The 17,324-nt window shown below is 36.9% G+C and overlaps 2 protein-coding genes across 2 annotated transcripts; one reads left to right on the top strand and one right to left on the bottom strand.

The window, feature by feature from the left end:
- Positions 1–127: 127 nt before the first annotated feature.
- LOC111410216 lies at positions 128–13,776 on the bottom strand. Its single transcript, XM_023040463.1, has 9 exons — positions 13,537–13,776; positions 3,366–6,581; positions 3,207–3,287; positions 2,330–2,482; positions 2,076–2,239; positions 1,814–1,961; positions 1,412–1,534; positions 921–1,008; positions 128–530 (listed from the first exon to the last, which is right to left on the bottom strand). The coding sequence occupies exons 2-9, from the start codon at positions 6,345–6,347 to the stop codon at positions 328–330; spliced, it is 3,942 nt and encodes a 1,313-aa protein (XP_022896231.1). The 5' UTR covers positions 6,348–6,581; positions 13,537–13,776; the 3' UTR covers positions 128–327.
- On the top strand, positions 7,894–9,888 carry LOC111410246. The gene is made up of 2 exons (XM_023040513.1): positions 7,894–8,499; positions 8,596–9,888. Exons 1-2 carry the CDS (start codon positions 8,055–8,057, stop codon positions 8,748–8,750), a joined length of 600 nt encoding a protein of 199 aa, XP_022896281.1. The 5' UTR covers positions 7,894–8,054; the 3' UTR covers positions 8,751–9,888.
- Positions 13,777–17,324: the final 3,548 nt, after the last annotated feature.

Here is a 17,324-nt window from a genome sequence, read left to right as displayed (position 1 = left end):
ACCCTATCTTTTAGTTTTGAGAAAGGAAAAATTATTTTACCATAATAATAAATCAATAAATAATATATCCACATTATAATCTCAACTCAAATCATTACGCCATGACCTCGAAGCAACTATAGGCTTGCAACAAATGTAATAATTTTTCATTTATTGCACCAAACCATATGTTCAAAATCATTATCTTATACACAAATCCATCAATGCACGATCGTGATGAGAACTCAATCTCTCGTGTGCATGATACACGATACTGTACAGAGTATGCCAGTCATCTTAAGAAACTAAAGCAATTTATATATAGACACGTGTGCTTATATCATGTCTTCATTTGGATAACTGAGTCTGTGTTGCAAGACCTTGTGGTCTAGTTATGCTCGCAGCAGACATTTTACGCAAGCGTCTAGCAATTTCAGTGAAGGATGGACGAAGCATTGGATCTGGAGCCCAACATTGCTCCATAAGTAATCTCCATTCGGGATCACAGAAGCTTGGCACGGGTGGCCTCAATGTGTTATTTACTATTCCACCTTCACACAAGAAAGAGAGACATTTTAGATTTCTTGTGATTAATGTTCATTTTGGTTTCTATTTTTTTATTTTTTTTACATTCTATCGTTGATAAGATGATAGTTTGCAACAAATGAATTCACGTGCAGAATTTTAATAATTTCAGTGGAAAACTATTATGACTTCGATATGCTGGTTACGAGCTTTATTTAGTAATTTTTGGTCAGTAATTTCCAGTCTGTAACTACTATTCATAGTTTATGAAGAGTTGAATTGATGCAGAAGGCAGAAGCCATAGGCTTTTCCAATTTAGAAACTGGGATCAAAGTGCAATTAAGAAACAGAAAGGAAGATTAAGAGAATAACAGGACATGACAGATATTTGATGAAAAAGCCAAGAAGGAACAAACCTATGATAGCTCCATAATGCATATTGGCATAGGGTTCTTCACCAGTAAGAATTTCCCAAAGTACAATCCCAAAGGAGAAGACATCAACCTGCAAAATGAAAGCCGTAACCAATATTAGAAGAAACCATCTTCCTGGAGTAGATTTTCATCTCATCTTTGTATGAAGGGCCTCAGATATCTAACAATATGGTTTCCCTTTCTCTAGGAAACTCATGATTCAGAGACTCCTTATGAAATTTGGTAATAGAAGACGAGAAAAGAGAACTATATGGCTGACAAATTTTATGCCGCTAAATACACATCAATGGCAGAAAGAGCAAATCACACATGCCTTGAAATATTCAGAAAAGTAGTCTGGATAAGAAGGGCCATCTCGCTGGAGATAAAGTTCGAACATCTCATAGGAATATTGTCTACTAGCATCAATCACTTAACTTCACATCCTCCCCTCTATGTAATAAAAAAACGGAAGATAATGTGCAAAATTTTACCTTCTCAGAAACCTTACTACTGCCACCATTTAGTAACTCTGGAGCCATCCATGGAAGGGTTCCCCTGACACCACTAGTAACCAATGTATTTCTTTTGATTTTTGACAATCCAAAATCACCCACCTGAACAATGAGTAAAATAAAATGCTAATTATTTGTTGGATTCAACACTAACCATGACCTTTTTTTGCTTCATTTCATTTTTCATATCTAGGTATTATAAAATCCTTTTTCCTGCAGGAAGGTAAAGCATTTTGCATCTCTGTGATATTGTGCCACTGCTACATTATTTGAACATTTACCAATGCATCCGATCAACTTAACAATGCTAATCGAAGTATTTATTATCACACATTTAGATGTTCCCTTAATTGAAGGAAAAGGGCATATCCTCTTAGTTACCTTGCATATGGGTCGGGAAGGATCCTTCAAGTTGACAAGCAAGTTGTCACATTTCAAATCAAAGTGCACTATATTCCTTGAATGCAGATATTCCATTCCAAAAGCCGCATCCATTGCAATTATGAGCCGCTTGCGACGATCCAGATGCCTGAATATTTAAAAGTGAAACTGGGAAATACAGAAAAGGAAGCACTTGATAGTCTCAAAAGTAGCAAGTGAGTAAATTATCAGATGTAAAAGTATATCTATAACATTATAGTACCTGTCCTTGCAAATTAAAACATGCCTAAGGGAACCATTCACCATATATTCTGCGACCGTTGCAAGTGTTCCTCCAGGGCCATCTTGCACTACACCATAAAACGCTACTACATTGGGATGGTGAAGCTTTGAAAGAATTTCAGCTTCGCGCCAAAACTCCACAGCCTACAGAAAATTAATACAAGTTGACTATCATGAATCGAGAGAGAGGGAGAGAGAGAGAGAATTTTCAATACAATCTACAGACAAACTGACCAGTCGCTCCTGCTCTGATGAGCGACCCGTGAAACAACTCTTCTTTATTCTTTTGATAGCAACATCAGAACCCTTCCACTTCCCGTGATAAACAGTCCCATAGGTTCCAGAACCTAATTCCCTCAACTCTTCAAGATCCTTATTCTTTATAATCTGTAATGTAAAGAAGGGTCCACAGTAAGTGGCTGAAACGGTCCAATATGATCTGATAATATTTCATCAAATTTCAAAATGAACTATCCTACAAGCATTTCATTGGCAGGTTTGTGGCAGCGATGTAGATAATATAACAAAGTGAGAGGTGGCACAGAAAATGCAACAATAATGATCAGCGGTAGCTATAATGTAAAGGCAATTGTTTTAAAGGGTAGATGATAATATTCATATGCATGAAACTACATGGTAAAAAAAATGAAACTACAAGGATGAGGTAAGGTGAGGTGAATATCAAAGTATATGTACCAGAGCACATTTTAAAGTTGAGTTTGGTGGTTTGATGTTCTTGAAGAGAATTTCACCATCTTGTCAAGGGTGGAGAGTCTAGTTACTATGATAGCTAGTGGATTTCCATCATAATGGAAATTGTAATGACTTTTAGCAGTGAGAAAAAGTTATAAGTGGCAACTACACTACTACAATATTTATCTGCTCTGAGCTAGTTAAGTTTTTCAGAAAGAAAGCATTATGTCTATATTGTATAGAATAGAGAGGACGTTTTTGCCACAAAGATACTTTTTCTCATCATTTTTCTTGTTTCTTAATACCGTTGCTAAATTGTAAGGGAATTTCCTAAGGAAACGACAATACATAAATGCCAACATCGGTTTACATGTTTGGAACATATTAGTTAATTTTTCCTGATTAGGTGGCATCATACCTGCAGCATATGGAGATCAAAATCTCTTAGGGAGATGTCAACAAGAGGTAACTTGGTACGCGGTGCTTCTTCCTTCTCATCCTTAAAGTGATAAAAGAAGATTTAGAAATTACAGATAAACCAAAGCACATTCCTCAAGTTTGCCTAAGGGAAAAATACCTGATACTCAGATTCAGGTATCCTCGAATCCATTTGACCATCAAATTGCAGAATTGGAACGCCAGAGGTCTGGGGAGGATCATAATCAGAAGGCAACTTCATGGTGTCTGGTCTGATAATGCTACTTGGTTGCTGCTGAGTATCATCCTCAAAATTGCTACAGGAATCAATGTGATCCATTGCATTTCCACTAGCTCTAGAAAGTCGATAACTATTTTCAATGGACTCGACTTCTCCAATATTGGCATGAGTAGATGACAAACTAAGATGATCCTGATCCATGAGGGACTTGTCTTTTCTTGCAAAATCATTTTTTGCTAACTTCTGAAAGAATGACCAGTGCTTAGGTTCATGTTCCACGTTTAAACTCAAACCATTTCCATCCCTCCGCAGTGGAGAAAAACCTGCTGAGCTATCTACAACTCTAGCCTCAGAAAATATATCAGGCAAGAAATCTCGAGGAAAACGATCATTAATATCAATAAGAATGTTTGCTTGTTCTGAATTGCTGTCGCCAACAGAGGGTTTTCCTTGGCAAGAAGTTACAGCAGGATTTGCTTCTTCAGTCGGAGGCTGTATTGGCTCCTCGAAGGTTTTTCCACTTATCTTTCCCCAGTGAAGCTTAGTAAGGTTAGAAGCAGATTCATCTTGGGGATTTTCAGAACTTCGGCCAGTCATAGGGAAATTGGACGCAGAAGAATCCCTATCAGGAAGTACTACAGCATTTCGGTCAGGCTTGTAAAGATTTGACTTGAGATTTTCATCATGAACACTGGAATTCTTTGCACCAATGTAATCAGTAACTGTGATTGACTTCTTAAATTCACTCTTCTCTTCAATAGCAGGTTCGTTCGTAAGCACAGATTTTGCAGAAGCAAGAAATTCTTCATTCTGAGAATCCACATTCCAATCAGTTAACTTGTCAATTGATTCAGTCATCTGTTGGGAAACATCTGATCGGGCATGAGTCATTAGGAACTGGGAACCAGAATGATCATCAGACTTGGACAAACGATTAAGCCCTGCCTGTTCTCTGGGAATTCTTTCTGAACGAAAAAGGCTCTGAGGAAGCACCTCTGCATCGTGGTTGAAATCATTTGAATAATCCCCCGAGTCACCATGGACAGGCATAAATGCTTTACCAGATTTATAAAACTGGTTTTCCACATCAATCTTTTGCATATTTCCTTCCTTGACAGTATCCAGAGGAACTGAACTACTCATAGAATCCTGGCTCTTCTCACTACCTGTTGTTTGAACAACACGAGTTCCTGTGTCTTCTGCAGCACTAATGATGGATGCATCCTCTCGTGTTATGGCATTTAAAGATGAACTTTCATATTGATGTGAAGAGATAATCTTCTCATTTTTGACTGTCTGCATCCTATTAGACTCACTGATTTTCTGGATTGTGTTCTCTTCTGTCATCTTTGCATCCTTCAGAAGCAATTCCTTTTCCAGAGAATGTTCCTTAAAAAACTCAACCTTCTTAGGGATTGTAGTTTCATTTTTAACCGTCGTCTTTGATATTGACACTTCTGGAACCTTTGCTTTCAAGCTACCATGTGGCTGCCCCACAGCCATAGCCCCTTTTGAAGTCATGTGCCCATAAATAGAATGTGGAATCAAGTTTTCAGCAACTGGCACATGATTTGATGGATGAGAACCATAATTATGTTGCACTAGAACAGCTGGTGGGATATTATTTTTGTAACCCACATCTGGGAAGCAGTCTATCTGGTGGAAAGTGTGCAATTCACTCTGTCCGTGATTCATTGTTTGCACCGGATAACCACGTGGATTGGACTCAAAAGCAGGTGATGAAGTTGGTAGCATCATCTGAGAAGATTGGTTTGGAATACCAACTTCTCGATGCACAGAACCAGCCACTGCTAAGCCAACTGCAATTTGACCGGTCTCCTGCTCAACACTTAAACTCAGTAACTCCTCCAAGTTGATTCCTGAAGTGTTCTCCATAGCGATGGAGCTTCTTCTGGATCCAAAGTCCATGCCATTCACGGCAACAACATATTGAAGCTCGGAATCACTTTCTACATTCTCGAGACCAAGCTGAGAATCATTTAAGTCGTCATTTGAAATAAGAAATATCCGGAGTTTCTGGAATCCACCATCTTCAAGTACATAAAATTCCTCCATCATATTGTGCAGGTCCTCTTCACAGGAGACTGACACCAATGCATCAAGATCCTCATCAGGAAGCTGATATTTGATTGTATGAGGTTGATTATATATTATCCATGTTTTCTGCACAAGCTCCTCCCAAGAAATATCCCTGCTTATCCGGACAATACGTGATTCACCTCCAACATACCGAAGCTTTCCATCTTTTGGACGAGGCAAAATTTTACCACCAAAACTGCAGAGAATCTTTACAATTGTTGATGAGCTACCAGAAGCCCTTGAAGAAGTATGACTTTGAAAACCGTGACTACTCTTACTTTCAGATGAGGTTTGATTCACAGGCTGAAAGGGCTGACCATAAACCTTTTCTCCATTTAGAGAGGAGGCATTGCTCTCCGGATTTTGGATTCTCCTCTTTTCTACAGAGGGGATAGTGGAAGTATCAAGTCCACTATCAGAAACTGTATGAAATATTCCAAGCGTTCCCTTTACATCCATATACACTGGTGCATTATTAGGCTCATTAGAGGAATTTGGAACAATGTGCTGCATTGGATTCACCCTTTCCCGCATAAATTCAAGAGCAAACTCCTCACCAGTCTGAATAGAATAGTTGAGAACAGGTCTAGCGACAACTGGTAAATTGAGATCAGCTCTAGCTCCAACTGGTAAATTGAGATCGGGTGGTCTTATATAAGTTTTAATCGAATTGTATGGATCCTGAAAAGCCCATTGGTTCACAGAACCAAGCCCCTGATTTCTAGCCTCTGCAGAACTATAATGAACTTGTTCATAGTTCTTCAATTGGCCCATTTTAGCATTTTCCATATTTTTTTCCATTTATTGATATTCAAACTAATGAGATAAGTACCCAAGAAAACAAATGAAAATGAGTGCCAAGAAAAAGCTATTTACTTTCCAGATGCCAACCGGAAAGCTTTTTGTTCTCAGTCAGGCTCCAAAATAAGAAATAAGCGTTCACTCATTTCTTAATTGAGAAAACCTGACTGAAGAACTCCCTCAGCTTGAATAATCAGGAAGGCACCCGTTAACTATTTCTCCACAGAGTAGAACCTGCAAGCATTGAATGCAGCAAGTGATCAGAACACCTTGAGCTAGAATACCAAATCCATGAAAAGCTTTAGGCTATGAGAAGCAAAAGAAAAGAGGATAGGACAAATTGAAACTTAAAGAAAATAATTTTGCTCATCATATGACTTAATCTCCTTTTATAATACTGAAATTCAAACTTAAAAATTTCCTTAAATACATTAAAAATCAACGAACATAAGATGAAGTACATGTATTTTTAAGAAACTCCTCCTCTGTTTTCAATTTCATCTCTCTTCCTCTTACAGATAAAGCTCTGTTATGGACCCATTACTCTTTTCCAAATTCTCTATTTTCTTCTTGTTCTGGCTTCCAGATAGAGTTTTATGGTTAACCAGCATTCCTGGAAAGGTAATATTTTTCCAGAGGCCAATAAATTGACGCTTTCATTTTCTAGACAATAAAATAAAGTCTAATGTCTTTAGAATTTTAAAAATTGGACGGTGAGTAATGTTTAATTATATATACTTTAAATATACGCTCACGTCTCTTCATTGCCCTCTCATTTTGCTTAGAAACCAGACAAATAAATAAGACTTTTAAACTTCACTCATGTTCTCTTCCCCCTTCATCGCTCCGCAGATACTTTGTGGATACCAGAAGATTAATTATGAACCCCGCCACCCACTTCGACTGCCAAATATTGTGGCTTTTGTCCGTAAGGAATCAAACTATTAATATTTGTTACAATATATTCCAAGATTTCAAGATATCATTGATTGATTCATGACTTGTTCTGTATATTCTTGATTTACACTGATTGATTGTAATTAGATACCAATTGGTTCTTTAATTATTGTATTACCTGTTTCAGTCAGCCTCTCTTTACTATATAAAGGCTGCTCCTGTACATTGTAGAACACAGACAGAAATACAATTTCTCTCCATACATTTTCTTTCTTTTCTCCAAGTCTTCTTTATTTATTTCTTTAAGCAAGGTTTTCCTGTATCATCACTTTCGGAAGCTTGAAGTTTCTGTCTCTCCAATACGCAGCTCAGAGTTTCTGTCTCAGATTTCTCAAATCTGACATCAGAATCCTGATCTACAGTGTTAAATTGATTATCTCCTCTGAAGATTTGGGATTTTCTTGTATTAGAATACATTCCAAGATCTAGGGGGTGTTTGATATGCATTTTTATGTAAAAATGCATTTTAGAATGGTAAATTGATGTGAAATGTGTGGTTGAAAAATAAAGAAATTTTTTTGATTTACGTGTAATATTATTTTAATAAAAAATGTATGGTTGAAAAGAAGAGAGAAAAAAATTCATTTTGAAGAAAATGGCTACCAAACGGGGCCCTAGTATTTTTCTTGGCTTCTCTTGTTGTTTCTGGCATTCTTCCACCTATTTGAGCATTGTTTAGAGATAAAAAAATCATGGCTCAAAGTTTGTCTAACATTAAAGAGGTCCCGCAACCAATTTCTGTTGTCCTTGATGGCTCAAACTACAACGCATGGTCTAATGCTGTGCGTATGTGGCTCCGTGGACATCGTCTCTGGGGATTTGTTACTGGTTCTAAGCACAAACCTGAAAAAGGAGAAATGGAGGACCAAAAGAAATTTGACAATCGTCTTGCCCTTTGGGAAAGTGCGCATTTCAGAATCATTTCGTGGTTCTCCAATACATGTTTGGTCTCCATTGGCAACACTTTTGGAAGGCTTGATAATGCTAAAGATGTGTGGAATCTACTGGCGCAAAGGTACAACTCAGCTAATCTTGCTCAACAGTAACAGTTCGCTACACAACTTCATCAAATGCGAAGGAAATAGGTTAGTCTACTACGGATTTCTTTTCTCAGATGAATTACCTCTGGGATCAACTTTCGAGCCAGAACTGACTGCCCTTGGTGATGTGAAGAAGTTTGTGACCTATCGTGATGGTATGTACTTAATAATTCAATTTCTGATGGCTATTAGAGATGATTTTGAGGGTGCTCAAGCTTCTTTGCTAAATCATTCTCCTTTTCCTTCTTTAGATATTGTGCTGAGCAAGCTAATCTCGGAGGAGATTCGATTTTCTACTAGGAAGCTGCCTATTTCAGAGCCCGTTTGGCTGCTCCTTCTGCTCCCTAAGTCAGGACATATTGGTCATACTGCCCTAAGTCAGGGCATATTGGTCATACTGCCCTAAGTCAGGGCATATTGGTCATACTGTCCAGTGCTATTTTTGTAAGAAGTGGGGTCATAAAGCCAACGAGTGCCGAAAATGCCTCCAGAAGACTGCTACTACAGCTCACACAGAATCTTCAGAGAGTTTATCCATGGTCCCGTCTGTTCCACTGCATCTCTCTCTCCAGCTGAGGTTGAAGCCCTTATACTTCAGGTTCTACCTAAGGCTAACCTCTCTCCTGCTCTATCCACCACCCTCTCAGGTAACCGTTCTTGGTATCTTGACTTTGCCTGTTGTCATGACTTCAGATTCATCTCTTTTCACTTCTACAACTGAATTACCTCATCCACCCACTATTTACGCCATCGATGGTTCTCATTTGCATGTCAGTCATAGTGGTTCAATCTCTACTCCTCAGACGTTTGTCACTGATACAATTTTTGTTCCAAAATTGTCTTTAATCTAGTTATCTGTTGGACAACTCTGCAATCTAGGCCTGGAGTTACTTTTTACTCATCGTGGTGTTGTGGTGCAGGATCCGCAGATGGGTCAGGTCGTTGGGACTTCCCATAAGGTTGGTCACCTGTTTGAGCTCACTTCACTGCATCTGCCGGTCAACATGTCTACTGCAACTTCCTTTCATACTCCGCCCTCTACTCTCAGAACTTGGCATTATCACCTTGGTCATGTCTCCATATCTCGTCTACGTTCTTTAATTTCTAGTAGTCATTTAGGTTCGATAAAACAAGAATCTTTAGATTGTATATCTTGTCAACTTAGAAAACTGTCCCATTTAACTTTTAATGATAGTGATTCTACTTCTTCAACACCTTTTGACTTGGTTCATTTTGATGTTTGCGGCCCTACTCCTACTCCTACTCCTACTATAGGGGATCATGTTTGTTGGGTTTTTTATACCCAATAAATCCCGGATTATGATGTTAACGTGGATTGATTATTTTATACGCATAGGTCTATGAATGAAATAAGTCCAACAACCAAGTCGATAAACTCCACCCGGCACAATCGTATTCCTTATTGGATGGCTTGAATCTTAGCCCATTTAAATCTATTAGAAGTCCAACTTAAAGCCTAACTCTAGACCACATCTAAAGCAATAACCCTAGCCACTTTTTAGTATGATTGGTATGGTTTGTGAGAAAAATAAGAGAAACTCAGCTGCCCCCTTTGATGTGTGAAAAACGACTCCTAAAAGTGTCCAAAACGCTTGTTTACTTTGTGTAGTTGATGGTTCCTTTATAGCCTACTTTTGTGGTGTTTTTTCTTTGCCTTTGTGGCCACAAGTCATCATCATCTCTTATCCTATGTGGGTAAGATTGAATAGCAACCGAGGTGAATTATATTAGTTGTGGATCGGAGCTAGTTGGTTTGGTTGTTGGTAGAGAAAGGTACGTTGGACTGAGCTCGAAAAACACCGATTTGAAGATTCTTGGAGACAACTTTCGCAACAATGTTATTTTGTTATTTTTATTGATGACTACTCTTGCTACACATGGCTTTATCTTATGCAAAATCTATTTGAACCTCCACAAATTTGTATTGAATTTCAAAAAATAGTTCAGACTCAATTTTCTTGTTCAATTAAAATATTTCTATCTTATAATGCCATGAAGTATAGAGAATCCTCTTTTCTTGCTACTTTAAAACAAATTGGCACGATTCCCCAATCGCTCTTGACCTAGCACTTCTCAACAAAATGGGCGTGCTGAGCGTAAGCATCGCCATATCTTAGATACTGTTCGGACCCTTCTTCTTTCTGCTTCTATTCTGTAAGTTGCCCTATGAGTTGCTCTATAGGAAAGTTCCTGATTATCACTTGCTTAAGGAGTTTGAGAGTGTGCGTTTTGTTCTTCAACCTCGTGAACATACAAAGTTACAGCATCATTCTAGTTTGTGTTGTTTTCTAGGATATGGTATGGAACATAAAGGTTATCGTTGTTATGATCCTATTGACCAACATTTTCGAGTTTCACGTCGTGTTACCTTTTGGGAAAATAAGTTGTTCAGTAGTATGGGCTTGTTTCCTCCACAACTTCGTAGTCACGTTCCTCATTTTACATATGTTTCTATAAATTTGCCACCAGATGTTGATGACCTTAGTGAAGAAATTGTGAGTTCCAACAACAATAAACCGATTGGCACTACTATCGACTCTGGTCCCTGTAGGTCCTTCTACCATTTCATCTGAGTTATCCCCTTTTGGACCTCTTTTCGAGCTTTATGCTTTCACCCATTCGTCTCTCTACTAGGGTAAGAAAACTTCCCACTCACCTTTGTGACTATCATTGTTACGCTATTCGTGCTTCATTACATGAACCTCGCACCTATCGTGAGGCTTCCTCTAACCCAAATTGGCAGCAAAAGCTATGTCTGAAGATCTTCATGTACTTCATAAAACTCATACTTGGGAGTTGGTGGATCTTCCTCTTGGAAAGATTGCAGTTAGGTGCAAATGGATCTACAAGATCAAAACTAACTCTAATGGTTCTGAGGTATGGCATAAAGCACGTCTTGTGTCATAGGGCTTTGCTCAGGAGTATGGAATTGACTATGAGGAGACCTTTGCCCCTATCTCCTTACATTTGTTAGCTCTCTTTTGGCTAGGGCCTCTGCCTGCTAGTGGCTTCTTTTCCAAATGGATGTGAAGAATGCCTTCATGCATGATGATTTAGTTGAGGAGGTATACATGCAACCTCCCCCAAGGTATCCACATCCACCTCGTAAAGTGTGTTGTCTTTGACGGGCACTATATGGGCTCAAGTAAGCTCTATGAGCTTGGTTTGCGAAATTTAGCTCTACCATTACCCAGCTGGGGTTTGTTTCTAGCTCTCTTTACTATGCAATTTTTACTCGCCATACTACTGCTGGTATTTCTATTCTTCTCCTTTATGTTAATGACATGATTATTACTGTTAACGATCTCTAGTATTGATGAGCTCAAGCAGTTTTAGTCAGCATTTTGAAATGAAAAATCTTGATTCTCTCAGTTACTTTCTTGGATTAGAGGTGTCTCATTCCTCCTATGGCTATTTTCTCACTCAGGCCAAGTATGGTTCTGATTTACTATCACGTATTGGTCATACGAATTGCAAAACTGCTAATAGTCCCATCGAGTCTAACCTCAAACTTCGTGCTACTGATGGAGAGCCCCCTCATAATGTTATCCTTTACCGACAACTTGTTGGGAGCCTTATTTATCTTACTGTTACACAACCGAATTTTGCCTATGCTGTCCATCTTGTTAGCCAGTTTATGACTGCTCCTCACTCTATTCATTATGTAGCAGTTCTTCGAATTCTTCATTATGTGAAAGGTACCTTGTTCTATAGGTTTCACTTCTCTTCCCACTCCTCGCCAACGTTACACGCTTATTCCGATGCTGATTGGACAGGTGATTCTATTGATCAATGGTCTATCACTGGGTTCCTTTTTTTATTGGCCCTTATCTCTTAACGGAGCAAGAAAAAATAGTAGTTGCTTGTTCCAGCACTGAGGCTGAGTATCGGGCACTGAGTGACACCACTTCCAAGCTTCTCCAACTCCGTTGGCTTCTGCAGGATGTGGATATTTCTCTACAATCTAGCATCCCTATCTATTGTGACAATCATGGTGCCTTTCAGATTGCTCACAATGATGTCTTCTATATGCGCATCAAACACATCGAGATTGATTGTCATTTTGTGCTTCATCACTTGCAGGAGGGCACTTTCCATCTATACTCTCCATCAAACAAATTGGCACAATTGTTTTAGTCAGCCTCTCTCTACCATATAAAGACTGCTCCTGTACATTATAGAACACAGACGGAAATACAGTTTCTCTTCATATATTTTCTTTCTTTTCTCTAGACTTCTCTATTTCAACAATATTATCAGGTTCCAACGAAAACAACCAACGTTTCATATTTCTATCTTCTTGCTGGAGTACCTCTTTTGGGAAAGAAAACAACATGAAATCCTGATTTGATTTGACTCAATTTGTTAGATTATCAGGAGTAATATTGGAGAAAATCTAATTAGAGGAAACACATCTCGTTGCACACAAAATTTATGGGACAATCAACTCTAGAATTTATTAAAGAAGACAGGATTGGGTGGGGAAAGCTTAACTTTGAAAGCAAGATATGTTTTCGCAGAATAAAGAAATATCATAGATAGGGATATAGAAAAGTCTAAATAAAAGAAAGAATGGAAGCAAAGACCTCCAATCATCCCTCCATTTTCTATGATCTAGATACAAGCCCACGTTATTCCTAGCTAAACTTGCTAAAATAAAAATCTTTCAATACAGTTGAACCAACAGATTACAGAAGTGAATTTTTAATAATCTCTCTTTTGCCTTTCCTTCTAATTTTATCTCTTCTAGGAATAATTGCTTCATGTGAAAATGAAAAGATTCCGACCTCCAACAATAGTTCAGTGCATAGCCGGTTAAAACTTGTTTGTAAACGTTCTTAAATAGTTAACTCATAAATTCCTAAAATAATTAAGCATCCAATTTTGTAAATTATTATCATAATCGAGGGCGCTTGGAAATAAATTAAATTTTGTTTTGAAAAAGAAAGAGAAACAATCAAACTACCAAACAAGTATGCATCAAATTGCAAATCCATATTAATCATTTTGACAAATATACTTAACAGTAAAGCAAAATAAATCATAGTTGTAGAATTCAAATACAAACGGTCTACTCGAAATCTTCCTATACAGAGATCTAAATAGAACAATCGAAATTCTAGAAAATGAGTGGAGTAAACATTCGACTTTAATTGAGCTAAAGAATTTACCTTTTCAATATGATGAACTTCAGTTAACAGTAAAGCCCAGTCTCTCTTTCTCGCCGTAGTTGGTAGTTACGCATATATTTACCCTTCAATTTTGATACAGACACTTCAGGTTCGGTTCTTCTCTCGTTCCTTGTACTCCAATCTTCTCCGGTTAGAACTAATACGATAGTAATTGTAGGACAAAAGTTTTTATTTTTTTACACGCTTTTAGGGAGTAGAACAGGGGACTGGAGATGACACCGATAAGGATATAATTGTCATTTAATCATGGAGTGAAAATATCAGTTCTCTAACCCTTTCTCCACGCCTTCAGATTTATATAATGATTAGAGGATTTGGATTATGACATTTTAGTATTTTATTACAGATGTGCCTTTTTTAGTAACTTATTAATCTCTGTCTGTCTGCGTGTTAATTAATCTTCGAATGACAATGCAACCTCGGTACTAGGCGACTGTATAATAATATTGGCATAAAATTATTTATATATTCGACATGAAATTAAATTTTATTAAAGTATCCAGATATGACATTCAAACAAACGTCTTCAGACTTCAAGTGAGTCTAGATTGACACTTTCGCACGTGTAACCAACACATGTACTATAATTTAACATTTGGCTCTCATTTGTCTAGGAGAAATTATGACACAAGTTATTGTAATGGAAATGTTGGAGGTAGACATGAATCTTAATCTTTATTTTTAGCTAGTGTGAGTCTTCAATTGAGAGATTATGTATGTTCCAGCTTTTTTGACATCCTGTCAGACTCGGACATTCTTTTCTATCCTCATCCGCTTCCAACTTCATCCACCAATGTCCTTTAATATTACTAGTATACAAATGCATATGACACTATAACAACATTGTCACATTTATTTAAATATATTTGTTTTGGGGAACAAAATAACAATTGTCCAAATATATTCAAAAGATATTTCTTGATCTCAAAAGTAATTTTTGAATTTTCAAAAATCTTGCAAAACAGACTAAAAGTGCATTAAATAACATGCAAGATTCATAGAAGAAAAGAAGTAAACTATTCTTTGTATCATAATTGCTGCAACATCTATTGTTATCTCACTATAGTAAGACAAGGAAAATTGTCATTGGCTTGTCCTCTCGCAAGATTTCTGCATGTACGTCTTCTAAGGAAAATTCTCACTGGCTTGTCCGCTCACTTGATTTTTGCACGTACATCTTCTTGCATTCTTGTGGAATCGATAATGTTCATTTCCTGATATCATAGTCATTCGTAATAAGTATGTCATTTTTATTCTGATGAGATCAAAAAGGGTTTGAACAGACTTGATGTTCCCCAACTCAAGTTGACCTCATCCCAATGTGGTAGTTTCATCGTAATTACATCTATCCACCGGTTTTATGTTTTTCATGAAAAGAAAGAAAAAACATCGTAAATTTTTTTTCCTTTATTCTCATTGATGAAATATTTATTTTGTTTTTTATGTGAAGTTGAATCATGAATGTACATACCATTATTCTACCAAAATGATATACAACTGGCGAGCAAAGGAAAATTTGGATTTGGATAACATCTTCTTTCCCCTTAAATCTTTTGAGTGAAAATTACACTAGATATCAAATTTTGGGTTTGCATTTACAAAAATATCACTTTTTTAAAGTCCTTACAAAATTGTCAATTTTGAACATTTTTGCCCCTCTAGATAATTTAAATACATAACATGTCCATTAAATGAGATTTGACTAAATGATGGAATGGCACAAAAAGTGTGCAGATGGCAGGGAAGAAATCAAGTGCATTTGAGAATTAAAAAAGAAGGTTGGAACATAAGCCAAAAGCAAGAAAAACAAACCATTTCCTTCTATTCAAAACATCTACTGCCCAAAAGAAAACCTAAAGCCACTTTCCTCACTCATTTGATTTGGCCACCCTATTGAAGTTGCTGTCGACGGCCACGTGAAAATGTCTATTGTTGACGAAGATCACAAAAAATACAAACATAATCTATCATTCAAGTGCTCAATTGACTGTGTGGGTGGAATATAAGAATTTGGCTTGGGTAGCAGCCGAGGTAATCAATTTTTTTTTTCGTAAACAAGTTCAACTCTTGACAGTCTCCGGTAGAAAGGTGATTTCTTTTGAATTTTTATTGTTTTGATTTTTGTGAATTGGGCCCAAAAAAAATGAATTGGGTTAATTTTGGTTTTAATTTGAATTTTTGGAATAGGTGTTGGTGGTGCTCGATAAATTGCATTTGTGGGATACGAAGGTGGACCATGAAGAAGTGGATAACATGACCAAAGTAATTTTCTTGAATGAGATGGGTATTCTTGATAATCTGCACTGAAGATATGCTCTCAATGAAATTTTTGTGAGCTCCTTGGGAATTATGTTTATTATTTAAATTTGGAAGTATTGTTGTATTGATCACATTAAATAGCTTTTGCATCTATATGTTTTGAAAGTAAGCTAAGCTTGTCAGAATGAAAAAGCAATGTGCAATCAGTCATTAAATTTGTACATTCTGCTAAATTCAGTTAGACATTTTCTTAATTAGATAGAAAAGTTTAATTGCATTATTACAAGGTTTGATAGAATCTCTAGATTGGTTAATATTGACTAAAACTTTAGATTCAGGTGTAGCAGGATTAATCTACATTGTAGGTTAAGAGCAATTTGGAGGATGCTATGGCCCCTAAATATGATCTCGTAAGTAACTTTCAATGGTGGTGTGAAGTTTTGTCTAATAAAAAGGGGAAATTGCCATCGAAAATTAAGAATTTCATCAATTTTGATTCAATTATGATTCTGATTCTACGGTGCAAGATGAAGATTTTCTATATATTGGAAATAGAGAGCTGAAAAGAACTTTAGGGTCTTTCGCAAAATCATGAAGTAAAAGAGGAATAGGTAAGACATTTGATCGGGAGTTTGTGACGTTATAATTAGAAACAATTGAGAAGGAAAATGAACTTTTGTGGTTACTAAATATAAATGTTCTAAAGCTTTAGGATTTTCTCAATGTAGATTAACACATTGGGGAAGAAGCAAATGTTGCGTGAATAGTGTGCTGTGGAAGTTGGAAAAGAAAAATATACGAGGATTCTCTGTTGTGTCATAACCTAATTGCACGTCTTGATTATGAGCTACGTAACGTGTATGATCCTGCCATGCACTGCAATTGCATCCCTGTGTGTACGTCTATTTATCCATACGGGTTTCACGATACAAATTATGCGATACACAAATTTCCTCATAGGTATCTCAAAAATAGATTTTTCTTGAAGTTATAGACATTTAGGTCATCACTTTGCCATTGTTCCTAGTTAACAAATAATAAAAGATTAAATTTTTAAATTTAGGTTAGTAGCAATATTATAGGTCGTACAATATGGTTTAAAGGTTTTTTGGTGAACATTGACAATTTTATATAAGTCATGATGATGTGTCTTTTGTTCGTATTTCTCACTCTTCTTTCATGTCAATAATGTTTAGGGGGTCGATTTTTGACTTGGTACTTCGAATTTGAAGTTGTGGTGAATGTTCGGAGACATGATAATCATTCTACTTCGAACATTCCATTTGGTTCGAGCATGTGAGGATCACACTTTCTGGAAAATTTGTAATTTACTTTGTTTCGTTTGGCCGATTTACATTGAAAAGTAAAATTTGAATTATCCATCCTTGTGTTTACAATAGTGTTTTATGTTTCCTTGCTAGCTACTTTTGTTTGAAAATGGTATTTTACTTACAACTTATGTTACTACATTCATAACAGTTTCCTTTCGCATCCACTTTATCAGCTTC

This window comes from Olea europaea, chromosome 2 (assembly GCF_002742605.1).
Source record: "Olea europaea var. sylvestris chromosome 2, O_europaea_v1, whole genome shotgun sequence".
In the NCBI taxonomy this organism is placed as follows: Eukaryota; Viridiplantae; Streptophyta; class Magnoliopsida; order Lamiales; family Oleaceae; genus Olea; species Olea europaea.
The sequence above is the reverse complement of the archived record's forward strand: the minus strand, read 5'-3'. Positions and strand labels throughout refer to the sequence as shown.

Bases quoted from the DNA above. Each gene is read 5' to 3' on its own strand.
- LOC111410216 (XM_023040463.1), bottom strand. From the start codon at position 6,347: ATGGAAAAAAATATGGAAAATGCTAAAATGGGCCAATTGAAGAACTAT. The intron at 2,240-2,329 runs GTCAGTTTGTCT...AATTTTCTGTAG, and splicing joins CATCAGAGCAGGAGCGACTG to GCTGTGGAGTTTTGGCGCGA. The intron at 1,962-2,075 runs GTACTATAATGT...TTAAATATTCAG, and splicing joins GTTTTAATTTGCAAGGACAG to GCATCTGGATCGTCGCAAGC.
- LOC111410246 (XM_023040513.1), top strand. From the start codon at position 8,055: ATGGCTCAAACTACAACGCATGGTCTAATGCTGTGCGTATGTGGCTCC. The intron at 8,500-8,595 runs GTATGTACTTAA...TTCCTTCTTTAG, and splicing joins GTTTGTGACCTATCGTGATG to ATATTGTGCTGAGCAAGCTA.